Here is a 26,658-nt window from a genome sequence, read left to right as displayed (position 1 = left end):
CATGTTAAACTTTTAACAAGTCTCTTGTTTGTTCATAGACCACAGAACAACAAATCAAAATTAACTGAGAAGAGTGATTTGGAGGCCATATTCAAGGTGTGTGTGTGTAATATTTGCAAATATCACCATTTTTGAATAATCATTACACCTATTCCACTCTCACTACAATGTGACAGAGCAAAATCCTGAGCAACACTAAGAGAGAACATGAGTGTGTTCTGTTGTCCTCACTGGTTTCAACACAGAAATACTCACTGAGTGACCTTCATGTTTTTGCTCGTCTTCGCTCTCAGCAGAAACCAGATTGTCTGGATGCTCCCCAGTTAACATGCCTGGAATACACTATTTTAAATGCCAATGCTGTATTTCATGCAAAACACATATTTATGACATCTGCTTGGAGAAGATTTATGATTAACTACAAAAAAAATATTATTTTTTTCTTTCTGTTTCATATCAGGATCTGGAGCACAAAGTTGTCACTGTGATAAAGCACGAGCTGAAGAGGTTTAAGATGCTCCTTAGTCCAGATTATCCAGCATGCTCTGAGAGGGAGGTGGAGGACGAGGAGGATCAGAGCAGTGTCAAAGAGGGGGTGTTGAAGATCACACTGCACTTCCTGAAGAACATGAACCACACAGATCTCGCTCACACACTGCGCAACAGTAAGAGCTCTGAGTCAAGGCTTTATTAACATAAGTTTGGTTGATATTTAAACACATTATATTAAATGTATCAACCAGAAAAAGTCAGTGATATGAGAACTCTGAAATGAATTTTATTTTGCAATGTATATGGTTTGTGTCTATATTTTATACATTAATCAGCAACATACATTAATATTTCACTTATATTCTGCTCAGTGATTTTGCATTAAAAGATGTTCTGACTTCGTTCATCAGAACTCGTCTCTGTGTCTCAGCAAAAGCTGAAATCCAACCTGAGAGAGAAGTTTAAAAGAATTAATGAAGGGATCTCACAGCATGGAAACTCAGCACTTTTGAATGAGATCTACACAGAGCTCTACATCACAGAGAGTTGGAGTGGAGATGTCAATAACGAACATGAAGTGAGACATATTGAGACAGTGTTCAGGAGACCAGCTACACAGGAGACACCCATCAAATGTAATGATCTCTTTAACGGCACGTCCATCAGAAGTGTGCTGACTAAAGGAGTTGCTGGAATTGGAAAAACAGTCTCTGTGCAGAAGTTCATTCTGGACTGGACTGAAGGAGAAGCGAATCAGGACGTCACCTTCATGTTTCCACTTCCCTTTAGAGAGCTGAATCTGATGAAGCAGAAAAATCTCAGTCTGATTAATCTTCTTCATCATTTTTACCCAGAAACGAAAAAATTACAATTAATTAACTGGGATATTAACAAAGTCCTGTTGATTTTTGATGGTCTGGATGAGTGTCGACTTCCTCTAAATTTCCAGAACAATGAGAGATTGTGTGATGTGACAGAGTCGGCCTCAGTGGATGTGCTGCTGACAAACCTCATCAAGGGGAATCTGCTTCCCTCTGCTCTCCTCTGGATAACCTCTAGACCAGGAGCAGCCAATCAGATCCCTCCTGAGTATGTAGACCAGGTAACAGAGGTACGAGGTTTTAGTGATCCTCAGAAAGAGGAGTACTTCAGGAAGAGGATCAGTAATCAGAGCCTGGCCAATAAAATCATCACACACTTGAAGTCTTCAAGAAGCCTCTACATCATGTGCCACATCCCAGTCTTCTGCTGGATCTCAGCCACTGTTCTAGAGAGAATGTTGGGTGAAGCAGAGAGTGGAGAGATCCCCAAGACTCTGACTCAAATGTTCACACACTTCCTGATCTTTCAGATCAAACACAGGGACCAAAAGTACCATCAGAAATGTGACCCTGATCCTCAGCAGATCAGAGAGAGTATCCTGGCACTGGGAAAACTGGGTTTCCAACAGCTGGAGAAAGGAAATCTGATCTTTTATGAGGAAGACCTGACAGAGTGTGGCATTGATGTGAGAGAAGCATCAGTGTACTCAGGAGTTTGTACCCAAATCTTCAGAGAGGAGTTTGGGCTTCACCTGGGGAAGGTGTTCAGCTTTGTACATCTGAGTGTTCAGGAGTTTCTGGCTGCTTTATACACATTTCTCTCCTTCATCTGCAGAAATGTAACAGATAATCAAACTGTTGATCTGCCTGATGTTTTCACCAAGGCAAACATGTTTGATTTTCTCAGGAATGCAGTGGACAAGGCCTTACAGAGTGAGAATGGACACCTGGACCTGTTTCTCCGCTTCCTTTTGGGTCTCTCACTGGAGTCCAATCAGACTCTCTTACGAGGCTTAATGCCCCAGATAAGAAGCAGCACTCACAGCAAACAGGAAACGGTCAAGTACATCAAGGAGAAGATCAGGGAGAATCCATCTCCAGAGAAATCCATCAATCTGTTCCACTGTCTGAATGAACTGAATGATCATTCTCTAGTGCAGGAAGTACAACGTTACCTGAACAGAAGAGATTATGTTCGTCTCAGTGGAGTCAGTCTCTCTCCTGCTCAGTGGTCAGCTCTGGTTTTTGTGTTACTGAACTCAGAACAGAAGCTGGATGTATTTGATTTGAAGAAATATGACCGATCAGAGGAATGTCTTCTGAAGCTGCTGCGAGTGGTCAAAGACTCCAGAAAAGCTTTGTGAGTATTTTTATTTCTAAATGTATTACTGCATGGTTTGTTATTTTAATGTAACACTGAACTGTAGTGTTTAAATTAATGCTTTTTAATAGTTACTCTAATTTTCTTTAAACAAACCTCTGGTACTTTTTACAGGAGATTGCTTCACTTTTTACAGTAACAGGTTATTAAACCAACCTTTTGATACACACGCACACATGACCTGTACTTAGGTCCACTCCAAACACGCAGAAATCAGAGGTGTGTGTATGAGCAGAGAATGATGCACACTAACAGTTTTATTGTCTGTTTGAAACTCAACATACAACTTTGTGTTGATTTATGTTGAAGATTTTCATCTATGCAGCTATCAATTCCATATAAAGATTTTTCAGTCCCCCCAGGATTTCGCGGGCCTTTTTTGTGATTGTTGTGGGCTAAAACGTCTGATGTTGCGGGGGGGTTTCCAAAAAATTGCGATGAAAGTTGCGGTGTTTTTTAGGTTTTTGTTACGATTACATTGTGGGAGGAAGTGAAAGTTGCGAGAAATTGTTGCGATTTTCTCTTTTTGTGATTAAAATTGAGTGATGTGTTAAATATTAAGTTTTTACTGAAAAACTATTGATTAAAAAAACAAAGACACTGAGAAATGGTCCTATAAACATCTTTACCAATATAAAAGATTATGTGGTAAGTTCCCTATGGGTGGGTGGAGCACAGAGGACGGCAGGACAGAGATCAGGATTCAATTCAGGCTTTATTGCCACACTTTTCAGTAGACAATTTCAAACAGGAGACAGAGACAAACACACACACACTGCAGTCTCGTCCGGGGAAGCTCTCTCTCTGCTCTCCCTCTGCCTCCTTAAATAGGGCACGGTTACTGGGAAGACACACAAACACAGGTTAATTGCCGTCAGGTGTAGTGATTCTGCCACTCACCTTCCCTGACTCCGCCCTCCTGTCACAGACCGGTGCTTGACCACGCCCCCGCTGCCACATACCCCCACCGCCCGACTCAGGCCGGGCGGCTGTCCGGCCTGCAGCCGACCCCCCCCCCCCCCCCCCCTTGATGGGAGAGGAAGTCCGCCACGACCATCTGCGCCCCCTCGGCCTGTGGACCACCTTGAAATTGAATGGTTGGAGTGCCAGATACCAATGGGTGATCCACGCGTTGGCATCTTTCATGCGGTGGAGCCACTGGAGGGGCGCGTGGTCCGAACAGAGGGTGAAAGGGCGCCCCAGCAGGTAGTACCGGAGGGCGAGGACCACCCACTTGATTGCTAGACATTCTTTTTCTATGGTGCTGTAGCGCCCCTCACGCACCGACAGCTTCCTGCTGATGTACAGGATGGGGCGGTCCTCCCCCTCCACCTCCTGGGACAACACCACCCCCAGCCCTCTGTCCGACGCGTCGGTCTGCAACACAAAAGGGAGAGAAAAGTCAGGGGAGTGTAATAGTGGCCCCCCACACAGTGCAGCCTTTACCTCAGAGAAAGCCCACTGGCACTGCTCCGTCCACTGGACCGGATCTGGTGCTCCCTTTTTAGTGAGATCAGTCAGCAGGCTGGTGACGTCCGAATAATTAGGTATAAACCTACGATAGTAGCCAGCCAGCCCCAGGAACTGTCTCACCCCCTTTTTGGTCTTGGGCCTCGGGCAGGCCGCAATTGCTGCTGTCTTGTTAATTTGGGGACGCACCTGCCCGTTGCCCAAGTGGAAGCCCAGATACCGTACTTCCACCCGCCCAATCGCACACTTCTTCGGGTTGGCAGTGAGACCCGCTCGCCTCAGCGACCTAAGGACGGCCCTCAGGTGTTGTAAGTGCCACTGCCAGTCGTTACTATAAATGATTATATCATCCAGGTATGCGGCCGCATAGGTGGTGTGGGGGCGGAGGACCCTGTCCATCAGCCGCTGAAACATAGCGGGTGCCCCAAACAGCCCAAAAGGAAGTGTGACAAATTGGTGCAAGCCAAACGATGTGGAAAAGGCCATTTTTTCCCAGGATAATGGAGTCAAGGGGATCTGCCAATATCCCTTCGTCAAATCCAGTGTCGAATAAAAGCGAGCCGTGCCTAGTCGATCGAGCAGCTCGTCAATACGAGGCATTGGGTACGTGTCGAATTTAGACACCGCGTTGACTTTTCTATAGTCCACACAGAACCGGACCGACCCGTCGGCCTTGGGTACCAAGACCACCGGGCTGCTCCAGTCACTGTGGGACTCCTCGATGATGCCCATTTCGAGCATGGTCTGAAGTTCTTCCCGAACCACCTTTTTTTGTGTTCGGGTAGTCTGTAAGGGCGGCTACGCACTACCACCCCCGGGGGCGTCTCTATTTGGTGCTCTATGAGGTTAGTGCGACCGGGCAGGGGCGAGAACACATCTGAAAACTCGGTCTGCAACTGGGCGACCTCCGTGAGTTGGGTCGGGGAGAGGTGGTCTCCACAGGGGACCGGAGAGGTACATGATGCCAATGTCCCTTTTTGAACCTCCAGCCCCAGCTCCGCATTCTCCGGAACTACTGACACCAACGCCACGGGGACCTCCTCGTTCCAGAGTTTAAGCAGATTGAGGTGGTAAATCTGTAGCGCCCCACCCCTGTCCATTCGCCTCACCTCATAGTCGACGTCCCCGACTTGCCGTGTGACCTCAAAGGGTCCTTGCCACTTGGCAATCAATTTGGAGCTCGACGTGGGCAACAGTACGAGTACCTTATCTCCCGGAGTGAACTCTCTAAGGCGCGTACCCTTGTTGTACAGGCGGGCTTGCCGTTCCTGGGCCTGCCGCAAATTCTCCTGAGTTAGGTGGGTGAGTGTGTGGAGTTTTGCGTGCAGGTCCATAACGTACTGGATTTCATTTTTGCTTTGTGAAGGTCCCTCCTCCCAATTTTCCTGCAGCACATCTAGGATGCCGCACGGCTTACGCCCGTATAATAATTCAAATGGGGAGAACCCCGTGGAGGCTTGGGGGACCTCTCGCACTGAGAACAGCAAGGGTTCGAGCCACTTATCCCAATTACATGCGTCCTCACTCACGAATTTTTTAATAATATTTTTGAGGGTGCGGTTGAACCGTTCTACTAAACTGTCAGTTTGTGGGTGATACACACTGGTGCGGATCGGCTTAATCCCCAACAACCCATACAGTTCGTTCAGTGTACGTGACATAAACGAGGTGCCTTGATCAGTCAGAATCTCTTTCGGGATTCCAACTCGGGAGATGACGCGGAAGAGTGCCTCTGCAATACTGCGTGCTGAGATATTGCGCAGAGGCACTGCTTCCGGGTATCGCGTTGCATAGTCCACCAGAACTAATATAAAGCGGTACCCTCGTGCTGACCAATCTAATGGCCTGATGAGATCCATCCCAATTCTCTCAAACGGGGTCTCGATTAATGGTAGAGGGCGCAAAGGCGCTTTTGGAATGGCCGCTGGATTTACTAACTGGCATTTGCGGCATGCCGTACACCACCTACGGACATCGCCGTGAATCCCCGGCCAATAGAATCGGGCCATTATTCGGGCTAGTGTTTTATCCTGCCCCAAGTGTCCAGCCATGGGATTAAAGTGAGCTGCCTGGAATACCAATTCCCGGTGGCTCTTCAGAATTAAAAGCTGCGTGACTCGCTCTTTAGTTTGAGTGTCCTGCGTCACTCGGTATAATCTATCCTTCATAATCGCGAAGTAGGGGAAGGACGGGGTGGCGTTCAGCTGGAGCGTTTGACCATCGATTACTCTCACTTGGTCAAACGCATGCCGCAGAGTCTTGTCTCGCGACTGCTCTAATGGGAAATCCGCGAGGGATTCCCCAATAGAGAGAGGAGGAGCCGGCGGCTCCTCACTCTGATGCGGAGATGACGTAGATGGCTCTGTGACAGCTGCTCCCGCCAAAGCGACACCAGGACCTCCCTCTGTCAAATGGCAGGACTCACTCTCTACTAGGCGCGTCATTAAACCCCGAAATCCTGGCCAATCAGTCCCCAAAATTAAAGAGTGGGTAAGGCGAGGATTAACCGCCGCCTTCGCTATAAATTTTTCCCCTCTGAAAATAATGTGGACCGATACCAAAGGGTAGCGGTGAGCATCCCCGTGCACACACAACACCTTCACCCCTTGTGCTCCCCCCAATGCCTTGTTTTGAACTTTGGCGAATTGAGGTCTGATTACAACCAGAATCCACCAACGCCTGATATGTAGCTCCTTGGATACTCACCGGTATGCGATATGCTCCGGCCCGATCGAGGGCAGCCTCTGGCGCGTCAGGGATCCGAACCACCATGCCCACTTCCATTGCTGTGCACTGCTGTTGAATGTGGCCCAGCTCCCCGCAGCGCCAGCAAACTGGCCCGGGCTTTCCCTCTGCACCGGTGATCTGGGGCTCACTCACCTGAGGTGGGGGAGAGACAGACACAGAAGGGAGAAACGGGAGGGCACCGCGGGCCGGCTGGGGTGGTGCTGGCCCCCGCCTCCGCGGTGGGGGAATGGGGCGAGGATGGGACACAGGAGGAGGGGGAGAGAGAGAGAGAGAGAGGAGAGAAGAGAAGCTGCCATCTGCTGTCCTGCCACCGGGACAGCCGCCAGATGATCCTCCGCCAGCTCGACTGCCTGATCCAGCGACGCCGGGCAGTGGCACTGGACCCACTCCGCGGTTCCGGCTGGTAAGCGGGCGATGAACTGTTCCAGTACCACCTGGTCAACGATTCCCTCGGCATCGCGATCGTTGACCCTCAACCACCGCCAGCAGGCGTCCCGGAGCTGCTGGCCAAACGCGAATGGCCGGCCGACTTCCTCCAATCGCAGCGCGCGGAAGCGCTGGCGCTGTTGTTCTGGTGTGCGCCCCACGCGCTGGAGGACGGCCCGGCAGAGGTCCGCGTAGGCCAGCCGGCAGTCGGCGGGGAGCTGTAGCGCAGCCAGCTGTGCCTCTCCCGTTAGCAGGGGGAGGAGGCGCGCCGCGCACTGCTCCATCGGCCACCCCGAGGCTTTGGCGACCTGTTCAAACAACGTGAGGAATGCCTCGGGGTCGTCCTGCGGGCCCATCTTGGTGACAGTGAGGGGAGACGGGCCCATGGCCGGAGCACTGGTGGACCCCGCCGACGCATGGAGATGCCGGAACGCCTCGCGATCTTCCCTCTGGGCCGGCACCAGGGCTTCGAAGCGCTGCTCTTGTTCCTTTCGGACTGTGACGAGCGCCTGGTGCTGGCTTTACTGAGCCGTGGCGAGGGCGTGGACCAGGTCGGCGAACGGGGAGGATTCCATGGGGCTGCTGAGTTGGTGCTCCACTGTCCCGGGTTTCAGCACCACTGTGGTAAGTTCCCTATGGGTGGGTGGAGCACAGAGGACGGCAGGACAGAGATCAGGATTCAATTCAGGCTTTATTGCCACACTTTTCAGTAGACAATTTCAAACAGGAGACAGAGAAAAACACACACACACTGCATTCTCGTCCGGGGAAGCTCTCTCTCTGCCTCCTTAAATAGGGTGCGGTTACTGGGAAGACACACAAACACAGGTTAATTGCCATCAGGTGTAGTGATTCTGCCACTCACCTTCCCTGACTCTGCCCTCCTGTCACAAACCGGCGCTTGACCACGCCCCCGCTGCCACAGATTACTAGGACTACAAAAATGCAGAAAAATAGGCTTTACTTATCCAAATGCACCTGTTGGTTCAAAAGTTAAAGTGCATAGAACCTCACAGCACAACATGAAGTTACCTTAAATTATAATATAGGGGGTTTCTGGTTGAGCGATGTAGGGAATGGCAGCGTAGTTTGTAGCTCCCACCAGTCAAGGACAATTAACTCTTCCCCCTCAACTAACTACAAACCAAATTCAAATAGATGGTACAGGGATAAGTGGGGGAACCCATCAGAAAAGCTGAAAAAATCTGAAAACACAGGAAAAGAAGCAAGGATTCATAATGGAGGCAAGCAGTGAAGCAGGGGGTAATGGCGGCGAGGCACTAGCCAAAGACGACATGCCAGCACTATACAAATATTTGTCTGACATCAGTAAAGAAATCCGTGAACTTAAAGAAGAAATGAAAAATGACATAACGGCCCTTTACGCAAGTTTTAAACAAGAGTTTGCCAATTTTAAGGAAGACATCAACAATAGGCTGAAGGCAAAAAGTGACGAACTACGGGACCAGAAGAAAAGTCTTAATGAGGCACAAACACGCATTGAGGAACTTGAGACATTCAACATGGAAGCTAAAGGTGCATTGCTGACGGCCCTTCGCGAGCAGAGAAGGCTAAAGGAAAAGCTAACCGACCTCGAAGGAAGGTCCAGGAGGAACAACGTGCAGATATTTGGGGTCCCGGAGAGCTTGGAGGGGGACTCGGTCACCCGCTTTGTTGAGGAGTTACTACATAGAGAGCTTTCTCTGCAGGAGGGGACTAACCTGCTGATTCAACGAGCGCACTGAGCGGCAGCGAGGAGACCTGGTCCCGGTGAGACTCCGAGGTCCATAATCATAAACTTTCTCCGGTTTGATACAAAGGAGATGACATTAAAGAAAGCCTGGGAAAAGCGGATTAAACTTGGCAACACACCCCTGTTCTTTGACAACGATTACGCGGCCGAGGTGGTACAGAAGCGCAGAGCCTATATGGAGATCAAAACGACTCTCAAGGCTAAAGGCATCCGGTTCCAAACACCCCTGACCAGTATCAGAATCCACTGGACCGGCGGACCTCGGCTCTACAGCAGCGCACAAGAGGCAGCGAAAGAGATGAGGAAAAGGGGAATGGATGTGCAGGTGAAGGAAGTGGACGAGGGGCACGCGATGGAGGAGTGGATACAGGTGGCGTCACAGTGGCAACGTGTCGGTGAACCACGGGCACACGGAGGATTAACTCAATGCGCAAGAGGGAAGCTGCAGGAGTTTCGGAGAGCCGAGGATGGAGAAAACATCTGACTGAAAGGGGACATGCAGACATGAATAAGGTTTCACCTTAAAATGAGTATGAATCACGGTATAAATGTATAGTAAGACATGTTAATGAACAGGCCATAGTAGAGTATAAGAGATAGAAGAGGGGAGGGAAAAGGCTTTTTTTTATTTATTACATTTAGTGCTGGCTTTTATATTCACTTATACATGTTCATTCATAATTACAGAGGAAGGCTTTGTGGTAGCATACTTTAAGGGCAATATCAGGGTTTGGGGGAAAAAAGAGACTAAGACATTGGAATACCCCAGGAGATTATATTTGTTTATTCATTTACTTATTGTTAAATACACAATCTGTATACTAGGCTAAAGCTTGCCTCAAACAAATAGGCTTTTCATACGTTTTAATCAGATTGGTGGAGTTGGAATGTAGAGAAATGTTGGACACTACTAGAAGGCAAGGGGGTCTTTATGCAGGACCTCTATCTACCTCTAGTGAGGGGCCCCACCATTACTGGGGGACCTTCCCCCTCCTTCCAGCAGGGATGCGGGCATGATTAAAGAAGCCCGGTGTTATCGGAAACAACGTTCGAATTCATATTGTTGTTCGAGTTACAGGTGTCAGTGGGAAAGAAAGAGAAAATCTAAAGAAAGGAGGAGATGCAACATAGTCAACTTAAAGTGGTGTCTTTGAATGTGAACGGGTTAAATGATCCAATGAAAAGGGGGAAGGTCATAGCAAAATTTAAAAAAGAAAGATCACAGATTAGTTTTCTACAAGAAACACATTTGTCGGATCAGGAGCACGAAAAATATAACAAAAATTGGGATTTAAAAATACATACTATAGCTCTTATAAAAAAGGGAAGAAAAGGGGGGTAATGATTTTAATTTCAAAAGCAGTAAAATTTGAGACCTTAAAGGAAATGAAGGATAAAGAGGGAAGATACATTCTGGTTAAAGGGAAAATTGATAATCAATTAGTTACACTTGTCAATGTCTATGCACCCCCCGACAGTGTTAAGAGTTTTTTCAAGAGTTTCTTTGAAGTTGTTGTTCAAGAAATAGAAGGGATACTGATATGTGGGGGGGGATTTTAACATTATGCTGAATCAAGACTTGGACATGACAAGTGCAAAGAAAAGCAGCAAAACCCAAGTGACTCGATACTTAAATACTGTATTAACAGAGCTGGGATTTATTGATGTCTGGAGAGAAATGCATCCATTTGAAAGGGACTTCACATTCTATTTAGCTCCTCACTCAACCTATACTAGAATAGATTATTTCTTCATGAATACAGCAGATAAATTTAGGATAGAAGAGTGTACGATCGCTGTGTCTATGTGTCAGCCCTGTGATGACCTGGCGACTTGTCCAGGGTGTACCCCGCCTTTCGCCCATAGTCAGCTGGGATAGGCTCCAGCTTGCCTGCGACCCTGTAGAAAGATAAAGCGGCTATAGATAATGAGATGAGATGAGTGTACGATCGGAGTAGCAGACTTGTTGGATCATTGTATTCTCCACTTGACATTAAATATGAACAGCAGGAAAAGGAATACAGCATGGAGAATGAATGTTGGTGTACTAAATAATCCAGAATTTGTTGAAGAGATCAAAGCAGAAATAAATACATTCAGGGAAGAGAACGACAATGGGGAGGTAGATTTCACTACTCTTTGGGATGCTATGAAAGCAGTCATGAGGGGAAAACTAATATCTCGAGCAGCATACAATAAGAAAGCTTGACTGAAATTATATCTGATGAAGATTGAAGAACTTAAAAAATTGGAGCAACAACATAAAGTCTCAAAAGACATAGGTGTAATTCAACGAATTAAGGAAGTGAGGACAGAAGTGAATGAGATACTTGGAGACGAAGTGGAAAAGAAATCTAGACTTCTGAAGCAGACTTATTACGAATCAGGCCCCAAAGCTACAAAATTACTAGCTAGGCGAATAAGGAAACAGCAACTCATGAACACGATCCATAAAATCAGAGATCCCACAACCAATTCACTAGAACTTGAACCAGGAAAAATAGAAAAAGCTTTTGAAAAGTACTATAAAAAGCTATATACACAACCGCATTCGGCAGATGAAGAATTAATAAGAAACTTTTTGGGTTCATTAGATCTACCAACAATAGGAGAGAAACAGAACAAATGTATAAATTCATATAATCACAGCAAAGGAACTGGAAGCCATTAATACTGTAAATTAAAATCAAATAAAGCCCCAGGGAGTGACGGATTCCCAGCCGAATGGTACAAAATGTTTAAAAAGGAGTTGGGTCCAATGTTATTAGCAGCATTTAACGAAATCTTAAAAAAAGGCAAGATTCCTCCCTGTTGGAGGGAAGCAATAATAATGGTTCTTCCCAAGGAGGGGAAAGATAAAGAGTTCTGTGAAAATTATAGGCCAATATCAATATTAAATTGTGACTATAAGATATATACAACCATCCTAGCTAAGAGACTTGAAACGTTCATGACAGAACTAATTAATGAAGATCAATATGGCTTTATTAAGGGGCGCCAAACACAAGATAATATAAGGAGGACTTTATACATAATTGAAGTTACAAAAAGGGGAGAAAGTACACTGCTGCTCAGCTTAGATGCAGAAAAAGCTTTCGATAGCGTCAGTTGGAAATTTTTATATCTTAGTTTAGAAAGATTCGGTTTCAATACGGACTCAGTAAACATAATTAAAACACTTTATCAAGACCCGAAAGCAAGAATTAAACTAAATGGCAGTCTCACTGACTGGTTTAAATTGGAAAGATATACTAGACAGGGCTGTTGTTTATCACCAACTCTCTTTGCAATTTTCATAGAGCCTTTGGCCCAGGCAATAAGAGAAGATGAAGGTATAGCAGGGATAGAAGTAAAGGGTACGGAACATAAAATCGGGCTATTTGCAGATGATGTTATGATTAGTCTAAAACAACCAGATGTCTGTCTTCCAAGACTTATGGAAAGACTGGATTCATTTCATTACTTGTCAGGTTATAAACTTAATGTGACCAAAACACAGGTGCTACCCATAAACTATACCCCACCCCTAGCCATTCAACAAACATATAAATTAAAGTGGAAAGCAAAAACAATAAAATATCTAGGTGTAAGTGTTAGTAGAAACTTAACACAACTGTACAAAATTAATTATGGGACTCTAAATCAAGAAATTCAAAAAGATATGGATAGATGGTCGACACTAACATTGGATTTTAGTTCCAGAATAGAAATCATAAAGATGAATGTCTTACCACGAATCTTATATTTATTTCAATCATTACCAGTGTTGGGCACGTTACTTTCGAAAAGTAATTAGTTATAGTTACTAGTTACTTTTCCCAAAAAGTAACTGAGTTAGTAACGGAGTTACTTTGTGATAAAAGTAACTAATTACCAGGGAAAGTAATTATTCCGTTACATTTTGTTCTCCCTCAAAAAAAAAATCAAATTCAATTAGTGTAATCATAATAAAAGTGAATGTTAAATGTGTTTAATGACTGAAATGGACACTTAACAGAACCAGTTAGTAACGTTATCTACACTATATTAATATTTTTGTGGGACAATGTGAGATAAAACATCTATCAAATTTAATATCTCATCTCATCTCATCTCATTATCTCTAGCCGCTTTATCCTGTTCTACAGGGTCGCAGGCAAGCTGGAGCCTATCCCAGCTGACTACGGGCGAAAGGCGGGGTACACCCTGGACAAGTCGCCAGGTCATCACAGGGCTGACACATAGACACAGACAACCATTCACACTCACATTCACACCTATGGTCAATTTAGAGTCACCAGTCAACCTAACCTGCATGTCTTTGGACTGTGGGGGAAACCGGAGCACCCGGAGGAAACCCACGCGGACACGGGGAGAACATGCAAACTCCACACAGAAAGGCGCTCACCGGCCCCGGGGCTCGAACCCAGGACCTTCTTGCTGTGAGGCGACAGCGCTAACCACTACACCACCGTGCCGCCCCAAATTTAATATATTGTAGTTATTAAAATTATGTTACTAATTACTGGCCACTGACGAGGACAAACGCTTTGTTCCTCGACATAATGTGCATTGCACGTAGACATTTTTGCCTTTTATTTCAAGTAATGAAAAGTAATGGCTGTATTTCCAATGTGAAAGCGCAGTGCTGGGCTGACCGCTCGCCATCGCTGTCTCTTCTCATTAAAAGAGTGCGCAGTGCAGTAGGCGTGGCCTACCTACGTATGCTGTCAAAATCTACTCTGATTGGCTTACTATGCCGTTGTCTCGCATCTCCCCGCCCCACACGAAAGCAGAGTAAAGAAAGGCTGAACGAGCAGCGTGCCAGATGAGAACAGCTTTAATAAAGTAACGCAGAGTATTTTATTGTAAGTAACGGGAACGGCGTTATAACGATGTAAAAAGTAATTAGTTAGATTACTCGTTACTAAAAAAAAGTAACGCCGTTAGTAACACCGTTTATTTCTAACGCCGTTATTCCCATCACTGATCATTGCCAATAGAAATCCCCACATCACAATTCAAAGAATGGAATAAAAAAATCTCACGTTTCATTTGGGGGGGGGGAGGCCAAGGATAAAATTTACAACTCTTCAGATTCCTAAGGACAGAGGTGGCTTAGCTCTACCAAACCTTTTAGAATATTATTATGCTGCACATATTCGACCTTCGGTGTATTGGTGTGACCCTGAGTATACCGCAAGGTGGAAAGATATTGAATTAAAAAGAGAGGGATACCATATTCAGAGTATGATTGCTAACAGGGACATGTTTAAAAAATATAAGGCTATGCTTGATCCAATTGCTATATTCACTCTGGAAATCTGGTTTATAGTGGTTCGGAAATACAATTTAGAAAGGGAAATAAAAATTCTGAGCTGGTTGACCTGTGATCCTAAATTTAAACCAGGGGCAATGGATAGCAATTACGAATAATGGATAAATAAGGGAATTACAGCAATATGCACAATAATTGATCGGGGCAAAGTTAAATGCTTTCAAAAACTGAAGAGGGAATTTGGACTGGAAGATTGTGACCAGTTTAGATATTATCAAGTTAGAGACTTCTTTGAGAAGGAAAGCCAGATCTTCCCCAGGAGTTGAATCAAGTAACAATAACAATGTGTAAGGCATATAGAAACAGTGCTGGGAAAGTGGTTTCAACACTATACCAGGGAATACAGAAAAACAGAAAAACTTCTACACTGTATATAAGAGACGGATGGATAAAAGAAAGTAAAATACTAATATCTGAAGAGGACTGGTTTAACATATGTGATGTACAGCAAACCACCACCAGCTCCAGGATGTGGAAATAATTTTGCTGGAAAAATGTGATTAGATTCTTTATCACTCCCAAAACAAAGCAAATTTTCAAATACACAACAAATATGCTAGAGACAGTGTGGGGAGCAGAATGCAGGTCACAGTCATGTATTTTGGGAATGTAATAAAATGATTAATTATTGGAATGATGTGTGGGTGGGCATTAAAACAATTTTGGGATATGAGCTACCAAAGTCATGCGAGATACTATACCTGTGTAATCTGACAAAGGACACCGTACAACATGAAGATGGATATTTAGTACAAATTCTGCTGGCTGCGGCCAAGAAGGCAATCACAAGGAAATGGCATAGAGAGGACCCTCCCACTCGGAGGAACTGGCTGGGCACAGTCGACGAGATACTCAAAATGGAAAGACTCACATATATATTGAGACTCCAGCAAACAAAATTTGATAAGAAATGTGAAAAATGGACCAAATACAAATCTCAAAACAGAGGCACCACTAGAAACTTTGATGTCGAAGATATTTGAATATTATTTTTAAGATCATGTATCCCAGTGGCACTGCATTGTGTTCTGTATTGTTCTATAAAGGTCATAGGAGGAAAGATACTGGTGTGGAGTCTACGGATAAAGCTAAATGTGTGTCCCACATAACTTTACCTTATGTGAAAGACCTTTCAGAAAACTTTCAAAGTGTTTTTAAGGAATATGGGGTTCAGGTCCACTTCAAACCAACTAATACCTTACGGCAGTTGTCGGTGAAACCTAAAGACCCTACCCCTACAAGTGAATGCTGTGGCCTGGTCTCATCTCATCTCATCTCATTATCTCTAGCTGCTTTATCCTTCTACAGGGTCGCAGGCAAGATGGAGCCTATCCCAGCTGACTACGGGCGAAAGGCGGGGTACACCCTGGACAAGTCGCCAGGTCATCACAGGGCTGACACATAGACACAGACAACCATTCACACTCACATTCACACCTACGCTCAATTTAGAGTCACCAGTTAACCTAACCTGCATGTCTTTGGACTGTGGGGGAAACCGGAGCACCAGGAGGAAACCCACGCGGACACAGGGAGAACATGCAAACTCCACACAGAAAGGCCCTTGCTGGCCACGGGTCTCGAACCCAGGACCTTCTTGCTGTGAGGCGACAGCGCTAACCACTACACCACCGTGGCTGTGGCCTGGTGTATCTAATTAAATGTGAAGGAAGTGCCACGGAGCAGTGTAATGCATCTTATGTTGGTGAGACTGAAAGGACGCACAAAACAAGATGTATGGAGCATTGTAGACCAAGCTTTACATCTTCTGAAGTCTCCCAACACATTCACAAACATTGTAAGGGACACAAATTTAATTTGGACAATGTCAAGATATTGGATCAAGATTTGGACTGGTTTAGACAGGGTGTGAAGGAGACTATTCAGATTAGGACTTACAGACCATCCCTAAACAAGGACGAGGGAAGGTATCAACTACCAGCAGTTTGGGACAATATTTTATTGGGCATGTGCACTGCATGGATGAGAGCCAGGGTTCAGGTGGCTCCTGGATGACAGGCCAGCTTGGAACTGTGACCCCACTGCAGCACCTGAGTTCGCACATGACGGGGAACAAAAAGATGGTTACGAGGAATATTGTTGGAGTTACCTTCACTGTGGTCCTGCTCCAGGGCCTTCTTCACAAACTCTTCACAGGTTATGGCGGAGGCATCAGACAGAACAGTGGGGCGTGGATTAATAACAGAGTCAATAGTATTAAATAACAGTCTAGGATGATGAGAGCTATTGGCTATAATGGAAGACAGATATTTGGACTTAGCCTCCTTCAGAGATCTCTGGTAAGCAGCTAAACTGTCCCTTAACCAGCCCAGGGATACATGCAGTTTGTCCTTTTTCCACCGCCATTCAGCCTGTCTACATTGTTGCCTAAGCAGACGGGTGTGGTCATTCAACCAGGGATCCGTCTTGGTCTTAATGCTTTTTTGCCAAAAAGGGGCAACAGGATCCAGAATTGCAGAACAGGTAGAATGGAAAGTGGAAAGTAGACTCTCTGGGCAAAGGGAAGAAACCAGCCCACTGTCAGCATGCAGCTGAGAGTCCCTAAAGGCAACGGAAAACTCTCCAGTCATTGATGAAGTAAAAATATGGCGTCTGTGAGCTAAGGAAACAGGCTTATTGGCAGGTGGGGGAGCAGCAAAATCGAAAACAATGGAGAAGTGATCCGAAATGGTAGTGTCCACTATTTCTCTGAGGGAAACTGAAAGCCCGTGAGAAATAACAAGATCGAGTGTGTGGCCATGCTCATGTGTTGGTGCATTAACAGACTGGATAAGACCAAAGGAATCCAAAAGGCTTTTAAACTCATTAGCCAGTTGATTTGCTGCACAACAAACATGAATATTAAAGTCTCCACAAATCAATAATTTATCAAACTTTGCAATAAAATCAGACAAAAACTCAGAGAACTCTTGAATAAAGTCCTTATTGAATTTGGGAGGATGATAGCCTGTGGCACACAACACGGGGCAGGCGAGGTTGATCACAAACAACTGCAGTTCAAAGCTGGAATAATTATTAGCGGTTAACATTCGGCATCTAAAACTCTCCTTAAATACAGCAGCCAGACCGCCGCCACGACCAGCAGCTCGCGGGGTGCTGAAAAAAGAACAGCCGGGAAGGATAACATCAAAAATAAAATAAAACTTATCAATTATTTGGTATTGTTGTTTTATATTCCCCCATTTCCCTATAGGTTTTGTTCAAGTATTCAGGTTTCAGTTGTTAGTAATCAAACTAAAGGTTATTTTATCCTCTTTTTAGGATTTAAATTCTATTTTTCTAATTTTAGGCCTATTTTAATTTAATCCCCCCTTACTTTTGTCTTAATGATTCACTTTTTACCAGAATATATTCCAGTTAACCATTAAAAAAAAGAAAAGGAAACTTTATCTTTCCACATTCACAATTCACCTGAGAAAATGAAATATAATTGTTATTAAATTTGTCCACTGCAATTCACAAATCACCATAAACAGTTCTTGCTTATCAGCCTTGAAATGTCCAGATAGCATGCATTGCAGACCGCAGTGAAAAAATGACAAAATGAATGTCCAGGCTATATCAGCCAATTAATGTCGCTTGTACAATACCACGTGGCCTCTCGCGCTGAGATCCTGGGCAGTTGTTCCCTTAGAAGACAACATGGTCTATCCTCATGGTAGGCTCGCCATCTTAGATTCTTCACAATGGTATGAAAATACCATGCAACCAACCCAACAAAAAGCCTGACCTGTTTATGCAACAAAAGAAAAATGGTAGGACCTATGCCTGCTGCCTAATACAGTAGTATTTATAAATACAGTCATTTATAAATAGAATTAAGAATAGTAGTAGTCACATAGCTAGTTATATTCTCTTCTCACCTGTGACCCTGCATAATCATCCCTGTTGGCCTCTGGTCCACTGTCTCCTCTCTCACCCTGCACTTTCTATTGTGGCAATAAAGATTAAAAAATATGTGGAAAGCAACATTTTGAAATAGAATCAAGAATACAGTAATAATAATCAGCAAATTCATGTACTTTAAACTTTAACTACCACAAAAATAATTAAATCTTTACAAAAATAACAGTCAAAGGAACACAAATACATTTATATTCTTATTTTCTACCCAGAAGTGAGTAATCTTAGAGTAGCCAAAATAGTAACGTTACTCAAGTAAGAGTATTGTTATTTTAGAATAATACTACTCAAGTAAAAGTAAAACATATTTTGCAACAAAACAACTCTTAAGAGTACAATTTATCCAAAAAGTTACTCAAGTAAATGTAACGGAGTAAATGTAACTAGTTACTACTGCCTCTAAGTTAGCTAGCTAGCTTAACTAACTAAATTGACATCTACAGTTGTGTTCACAATTATTCAACCCCCACTGAAATTAAGTGTTTTGGCCAGTTTGACATTGATTTTAATAATTTCAGTCATCTTATTTACAATTAAATCAAAGAGGCACTTGTAAATTAGACAAATATAACATAACATTTATAATAAAATGGCCACAAATGTCTTTTCTGTGCTCACATCATTATCAGTTTTATTCAACCCCCAAGTGACATTCATTCTTAGTACTTAGTACAACATCCTTTTCCAGTTATAACATCTTTCAAGCATGAAGCATAGCTTGACACAAGTGTCTTGCAGCGACCAACGGGTATCTTAGCCCATTCTTCATGGGCAAAAGCCTCCAATTCAGTCACATTCTTAGGCTTGCGCGCTGCAACTGCCTTCTTTAGGTCCCACCAGAGGTTCTCAATCGGATTTAAGTCTGGTGACTGCGATGGCCACTCCAGAATGTTCCAGCCCTTCATCTTCAACCATGCTCTAGTGGACTTGGATGTGTGCTTAGGATCATTGTCCTGTTGAAAGGTCCAACGTCTCCCAAGCCACAGGTTTGTGACAGACTCCATCACATTTTCTTCCAAGATTTCCTGGTACTGAAGAGAATTCATGGTACCCTGCACACGATGAAGCTTCCCTGTACCATTAGAAGCAAAATAGCCCCAAAGCATAATTGACCCCCTGCCATGCTTCACAGTAGGCAAGATGTTCTTTTCTTCATAGGCCTGGTCCAAACATAGCGCTGGTCCATGGGCCCAAACAGTTCTAATTTAGTTTCATCAGTCCACAGAACACTTTCCCAAAACTTTTGTGGCTTGTCCACATGACTTTTGGCATACTGCAGTCGACATTTCTTATTCTTTGGAGTCAGCAAGGGGGTGCGCCTGGGAGTTCTGGCATAGAGGCCGTCATTACGCAGTGTGCGCCTTATTGTCTGTGCTGAAACCTCAATGCCCACATCTGACAGATCTTTTTTCAGTTCCTCACCAGTCACACGGGGATTTTTATCCACCTGGCGCTTCAGGTAGTGCACAGCAGTCGCCGTCAGGATCTTCTTTCTGCCACGACCAGGTAGCGTTTCCACTGTGCCCTTTGCCTTGAATTTACAGATGATGCTTCCGATAGTATCTCTTGGAATGTTTAACATTTTGGAAATCTTCTTATATTCATTGCCATTCTTGTGAAGAGAAATAACCTCTTCTCTTGTCTTCTGGGACCATTCTCTTGCCTTCACCATGTTTGTCAACACACCAGTAAATGTCTAGAAGGAGCTGAGGCCCTGTCCACACGGCAACGGATTCAGGTGACTCCGATACAATTGCTTATCGTTTAGGCCTGGCGTCCACACGGCACCGACGTTTTGGGTGCCCAAAACGCAATCTTTTTGAGAACGGGTTCTGAGTATCACAGTCCTTTTAAATCTGCCTAATTGGTGCTTATTATGCTTGATTGATGCTCGTTGACATCCACAGGTGTTTTCAATACCTGATTGAAAACACTTGAATGAACCTCTGTTCTTAAGAGTGGTAGTCTTAAAGGGGTTGAATAATTGTGTCAATGAAGAAATCACAAAAAGGCCATTTAGTACTTTATTACAAAAGCAGTTGATGTCATTTTAGTTACATTTGGTTCTTTAACAAGTCCTTGTAAGATGTCATTATGAACACAATTACAAATGTACACTGAATTCCCTAAAACCCTTTACAGCATTGGGGGTTGAATAATTTTGAACACAACTGTATTTGTCATCTTTTAGCTAAACATTATCTACATTCAACAGCATTACTCAACTTACACAGTTTGTTTGGAAAAAACTGTCTAAAGTCTTTAACCTCTTGGCTGGTTTGCTGAACATACAGAAGCGCTGCCCAGATCTGAATCACACCAAAGATACTCATACAATATTTTCTAAAGCGTCTCTGATCACACACGACAGCGGTGTTTGTTTGCCGCCTTAGCGCCGCCTGCTCATGATGCGTTTAGAGGTGGCTCGGAAAAACGCATTTCCACATGTTAAACATGAATTGAGTGGTTGTAATGGCTGTAAAAAAGTGCAGGGGACAGAGGGCACAAATACAGGAAGTGCGGGGGACATGTCCCCCGTGTACCCTGCGTCCGCTACGCCCATGTATTATCGTATAGTATTAATTAATTATAATATAATGCTAGTTTATATTTATTCATCCTGGTTTCATAAGGGAAATTGGAACCTGTGTTACACACTCATATTCCAGTCTCCTGTTGTGGCAAGAGTCCAGAATTTAATGGTGTAATTATGAACTGACCAAGCACATTACTTCAGCTCCGTTAGCTGTCTTGCTGCTTCCCTGCTCTTGGGAGAACAGTCAAACCTTCTCCATTTCCTCTGTAAACTCCTTAAAACTTGAACAGCCAGGAACCCTCCATCCCATCTGGGAGGAGTGTCTTTTGTAGAGGGTCTGTAATGGAGAACATGCTCTGGTGAACTGCTCCAATTTCTTGCTGATGAGACCCCAGATTTGAGCCCAGTTTAGCCAATGGTGATTTGAAAGCATTGTAGTCTGTTGGGTTTATTGTGATGGAAAAAATTCTGTCACAGCCTGAAGGTCACAGGTACAGATTAGGATCCAATGAGCAGCTACAGAAATCACAGATAAAAGACTGAGGTGTACCTGACGAGTGAAGTGGTGAAGGCACACAGGCTGAAAGCAGTTGCAGCAGCACAGTCAGTAATCTCCCTTGCAGAAATCCAAGAATGGCCGGACAAACACAGAATTCACAGTCACAAAGTCCCAGGGAGAAATCTGAGCACAGCTGGCAAATAAGAAGCCAGAAAAACAGATTCCAGAGTCAGAGTCACAGTAAAACAATCCAAAAATGGTAGGCAAGCTCCTAATCCAAGAGATGTAATCCAAGTAAAAAAAAAAACAGGGAAGAGCAGTAGAGAAAAACCAAAAATCACAAACTATGCAAAACATGGTGGTGAGTATTTTTCCACATTATGTTCTTTTCCATGCCATGTTTGACTTAAAGCAAATGCATAGCAGGTGAGCAAACACAGTGCAGAGAGAACGGGGAAACATGGACTTGAACATAAACACACAGGTCAGGGGTGTGGAGAGGGTGGAGACCTTCAAGTTCCTCAGCATCCACATCTCAGCTGATCTCACCTGGACCACAAACATCTCTCACCAGGTGGGAAAAGCCCAACAGAGGCTTTACTTCCTTAGGAAGTTAAACCAAGCTCACCTCCCTTGCCACCTGCTAGAGTTTCCTAGCCAGCTGCATCACTGTGTAATTCTGGAATTGCAATACACTGGAACACAAGATGCTATAACATGTAGTGAGGACAGATGAGAGGATTATAGGGGTCTCCCTCCCCTCCATCAAGGACATCTTCCAGGCATGCTGTGTACACAGAGCCTCTGCCATTGTGAAGGATCCCTCTCACCCCTCCCAGTCTGTTTGACCCTCTGCCATCAGATAAGAGGTCCCGCAGCATCATGACATGCACTGCAAGGTTCTGCAACAGCTTCTTCCCTCAAGCTGTCAGAGCCCTGAACAACCTGGTGCCACCCAACACCTCACTCCCATAACAACCTGCCTCCCAATTCAACACACACAAAATAGACTTTGGACTTCCCAAGCATCTGTCCTTCATCTCTCAAAAAAGGGACAATAGATATTCTTTACACAAACTGCACAATGGACATTTAACACACAACTGCACATAGTCACTTTAAACTGTGCACTATCACTTTATTCTTACATCTCTACCTCTTCACACTCATCACACCTGCTGTAGCTCTTGTGTTATTTAATGCTTAATGTCAACTCGTTTGTCATGATGTTTGTTGTTTGCACTGTCTAAGCACCTTGGCTGTTGAGAACAACACTTTGTTCTTCTGTATAATGTGTATGCGGAAGAATGACAAAGTTGAGTAGTGTGTGTGTGTATGTGTGTGTATGAGAGAGAGAGACCTGTGTGTGTGTGTGTGTGTGTGTGTGTGTGTGTGTGTGTGTGTGTGTGTGTGTGTGTGTTTTGTTTGAAGAAACTTGAACCCAGGTCAGAGTGTAGTGTTTGTAGGCTGCTCACCCTCACACATGTGTGTTAAGTGCATGAGCTCATGGTGTGATAATAAATTGTAGCTGAGAGATTGTGGAGTGCAGAAAGATGTTGCTGCTCCTGTAAATGTGCTGATGTGGTGTCCTGTCCTCTGATTTCTGTGTGTGAGAGAAACACACACTCATTTCTATTACATGGAAAAGTTTGGTTGCATTATGGCTGTGTATTTCATCATTTCTCTTCCAGTCTGTGTGGGTGTAATCTGACAGAGGAAAGCTGTAGAGTTCTGTCCTCAGTTCTCAGCTCAAACTCCTCCAGACTAAGAGAACTGGACTTGAGTAATAATAACCTGCAGGATTCAGGAGTGAAGTTGCTCTTTGCTGGACTGGAGAATCCACAATGTATCCTGGAGACGCTGAGGTACACACACACACACACACACACACACACATTAATAAAGCTAGTCCTCCTGGATACAGTTATATACACCAGCCTCGTCTAACTGGTTGAGGAGGAGGTGTCATGGTTATTTATAATGGTTATCTAGGTGTAACACAAAAACCCGGTAATAAATTCAATACATTTGAAGTTCTTCATACTAATGACATATATGTAGCCTCAAAAAATAAGTCTACCCAGTCAATTCCATTATTTATTATCGACAGGTCCCTGGGGCCATATTCTGAGTTTCTTTCTGAATTTGCGGCTTTCATCTCAGACCTTGTTATTTCTTTAGACAAAGCTTTTATTTTTGGATATTTTAATATTCACTTTGATAATCCCGAAGACCCTCTGAAAACAGTGTTCACATCCATTTTAGATTCAGTAGGGGTTAATCAGAATGTCATAGAACCTACCCATAATGGTGGTCACACTTTCGATCTAATACTAACATTCAAATTAAATATAGAAAATATAGTCACACTTCCCCAGACTGAAGCTACCTTATATAATTATCTCATCTTATTCAAAATATGTCTGAGCAATAATATATGCACCTTGCCACGCTACTGTGTTAAATGTACATTCATGTCAACTACTGCACAAAGTTTTATCAATAGTCTCCCAGAATTATCAGCTTTTATTGGATCACTGTTAAGGCCAATTTATGCTGACAACCCAGTCCTCGCAGATAGCGTCGCAGACAGTGTCTGCGTAGCCCCCCCACCTTCGCAGACACTCTGCGCGCACCTCCCAAAAATTGTGACCACCGCAGAAGCCTCGCAGACAGCGTTGCAGACAAGAGGGCTCTGATTGGTCCACTCTACATCCGCTGTACACGCACTTCCGCTTCCCTACTTTCCCGGTTTGGTTTGTTTTCACGACCGGCATTTTTAAAAACACGAGCGAAGATGGAGCAGCATGAAGAGCGGTTGATTGAGGAAGTACATACATCTATACGACTCCAGTTCTAGTCATTATAAAAAAAAAAGTTCTAGTCATTATAAGTAACCGGAGGATAAACACTCCACTAACCACACCTACCAACTACTCCTAACGACTTCGCGCCCCCTTGCGTTGTGCCGGTGAATAACATCGCGCACACCTATTACTCCCCGCTCAACGATAAATTACAACTGTCTGCGAAAAGCTATCTGCGAAAGCCTTGTCGCAAGAGCATGCAGAGGCCTTTAGACTCCACAGAACTTGATCAGGCAACTGAATGCTTAGAGTCAACGTTCTGCTATACTTTAGATAATGTGGCTCCACTTAAAAGAAAAATGATTAGAGAGAAAAAAAAATAGCAACTTGGTATAATGATTACACTCACACATTAAAACAGACCACTCAAAAATGAGAACGTAAATGGCATCAAACAGAGGGTGGCACTGTGGTGTAGTGGTTAGCGCTGTCACATCACAGCAAAAAGGTCCGGGTTTGAGCCCCGTGGCCGGCGAGGGCCTTTCTGTGCGGAGTTTGCATGTTCTCCCCGTGTCTGTGTGGGTTTCCTCCAGGTCCTCCGGTTTCCCCCACAGTCCAAAGACATGCAGGTTAGGTTAACTGGTGATTCTAAATTGACCGTAGGTGTGAATATGAGTGTGAATGGTTGTCTGTGTCTATGTGTCAGCCCTGTGATGACCTGGCGACTTGTCCAGGGTGTACCCCGTCTTTCGCCCATAATCAGCTGGGGTAGGCTCCAGCTTGCCTCCGACCCTGTAGAACAGGATAAAGCGGCTAGAGATAATGAGATGAGATGGCATCAAACAACATTGGTAGTATTCAAATTAGCATGGAAGGAGAGCTTCCTGAAGCATAGAAAAGCTCTTAGTGCTGCTAGAGCAATGCATCTCTCTACCCTAATAGAGGATAACAAAAATAATCCTAGATTACTATTTAATACTGTAGCAAAATTCACTAGGAAAAAGACTATTATAGACCTGCAATATGTAGTAGCAATGACTTCATAATTTTTTTTCAATGACAAAATTGAAAATATCCAGCAAAAAATTCAAACTACTAATTTAAGGCCAGACACTTTCAGTAACCCTGTAGTTAACAATAAAACTGTATCAGCTCAGCAATTAGAATGTTTTACTCCCCTTAGAGAAATTGAACTAATTTCATTAATCTTCACATTGAAATCTTCAACTTGTGTACCAGATTCCTTACCTACATGACTCTTCAAACAGATAATACCAGGAGCAATTGAACCTCTTCTTAAAATAATAAATTATTCCCTTAGAATCGGCTATGTACCCAAATCCTTTAAACTAGCAGTTTTCTGATTACATAGTAACTTTGGATGGCTTTTCTCTTTTTTCATGTGTAGCAGTAAAAGACCTTGGGGTGATCATTGACTCCAATCTTTTGTTTGAAACTCATATCGATAACATTACCCAGATAGCTTTCTTTCATCTCAGAAATATTGGTAAGATAAGAAATATAATGTCACTACATGATGCAGAAAAACTTGTTCATGCTTTTGTTACCTCTAGGTTGCATTACTGTAATGTCTTACTGTCTGGATGTTCCAGTAAGTGTATAAACAAGCTTCAGTTAGTTCAAAATGCAGCAGCAAGAGTCCTTACTAGAACTAGAAGATATGACCACATCACCTCTACCATATCCACATTGCATTGGCTCCCAATCAAATTTCGCACTGATTATAAAATACTACAATTGAACTATAAAACACTGAATGGTCTTGTACCACAGTACCTGAGTGAACTTCTGGTACTTTTTGACCTACCGCACCTACTTAGATTAAAAGGTGCAGGCTATCTGTTGGTACCTCATATAGTGACAACTACATCGGGGCAGAGCCTTTTCTTACAAAGCCCCACAGTGATGGAATAGCCTTCCAAGTAGTGTTTGGGACTCAGACACAGTTTCAGTATTTTAGTCTAGTCTGAAAACATATCTTTTTCTCAAGTCTTTTGTTAATAGTTTTTTATGAGATGAAGGAGTAGATCTGGAGGGTCCTCAGGCATTGAGTGTTCTGGTAAACTCAGGGTTCCCCCTGGGTTCTGAAAAATATTCTCCACATTTTCCCTTGAAAAATAAAGTCAAAAGTATTTTTTTACTTTTTCTTCGTCTGCATTTTTTCTTAGTTACCAATTTATCAAAGTGGACTTAATACATGTTTATACCAACCAAACTGGCACAATTCAAATATTTGTACAGATAAAATTTGGGCACTCCAGCCTCTAATAAGAAAGACTTGATTTTGGGGAGACTGTGCACCATCAAGCTAAAATAACCCTCTTTAGTTTGAGCTTACTTAAGGTTATTTTAGCAGGGAAATATTCAAAAGAGGTATTAGGACTTCCTTTACCCTTTACTTCAACAGAAAACTTGATTTACAATTGAACAGAGTCGAAAAGAATCTTGGAATAACCAGCAGTG

General features: G+C 43.8%; 1 protein-coding gene across 2 annotated transcripts in view; it reads left to right on the top strand.

Annotated features, from left to right (window-relative positions):
* LOC132887157 (NACHT, LRR and PYD domains-containing protein 12-like) overlaps positions 1 to 26,658 on the top strand; it is an 85,971-nt gene that overhangs the window by 970 nt on the left and 58,343 nt on the right. For both annotated transcript variants that reach the window (XM_060922619.1, XM_060922618.1), the window contains exons 4-7: positions 39 to 96; positions 461 to 665; positions 903 to 2,673; positions 23,059 to 23,232. In XM_060922619.1, the coding sequence (XP_060778602.1) occupies positions 39 to 96; positions 461 to 665; positions 903 to 2,673; positions 23,059 to 23,232 (2,208 nt within the window). The remainder of the gene's footprint in view (positions 1 to 38; positions 97 to 460; positions 666 to 902; positions 2,674 to 23,058; positions 23,233 to 26,658) is intronic.

Source organism: Neoarius graeffei, chromosome 5 (assembly GCF_027579695.1).
Source record: "Neoarius graeffei isolate fNeoGra1 chromosome 5, fNeoGra1.pri, whole genome shotgun sequence".
NCBI lineage: Eukaryota > Metazoa > Chordata > Actinopteri > Siluriformes > Ariidae > Neoarius > Neoarius graeffei.
Note: the sequence above shows the minus strand (reverse complement) of the source record. Positions and strands in the feature narration are given on the sequence as shown.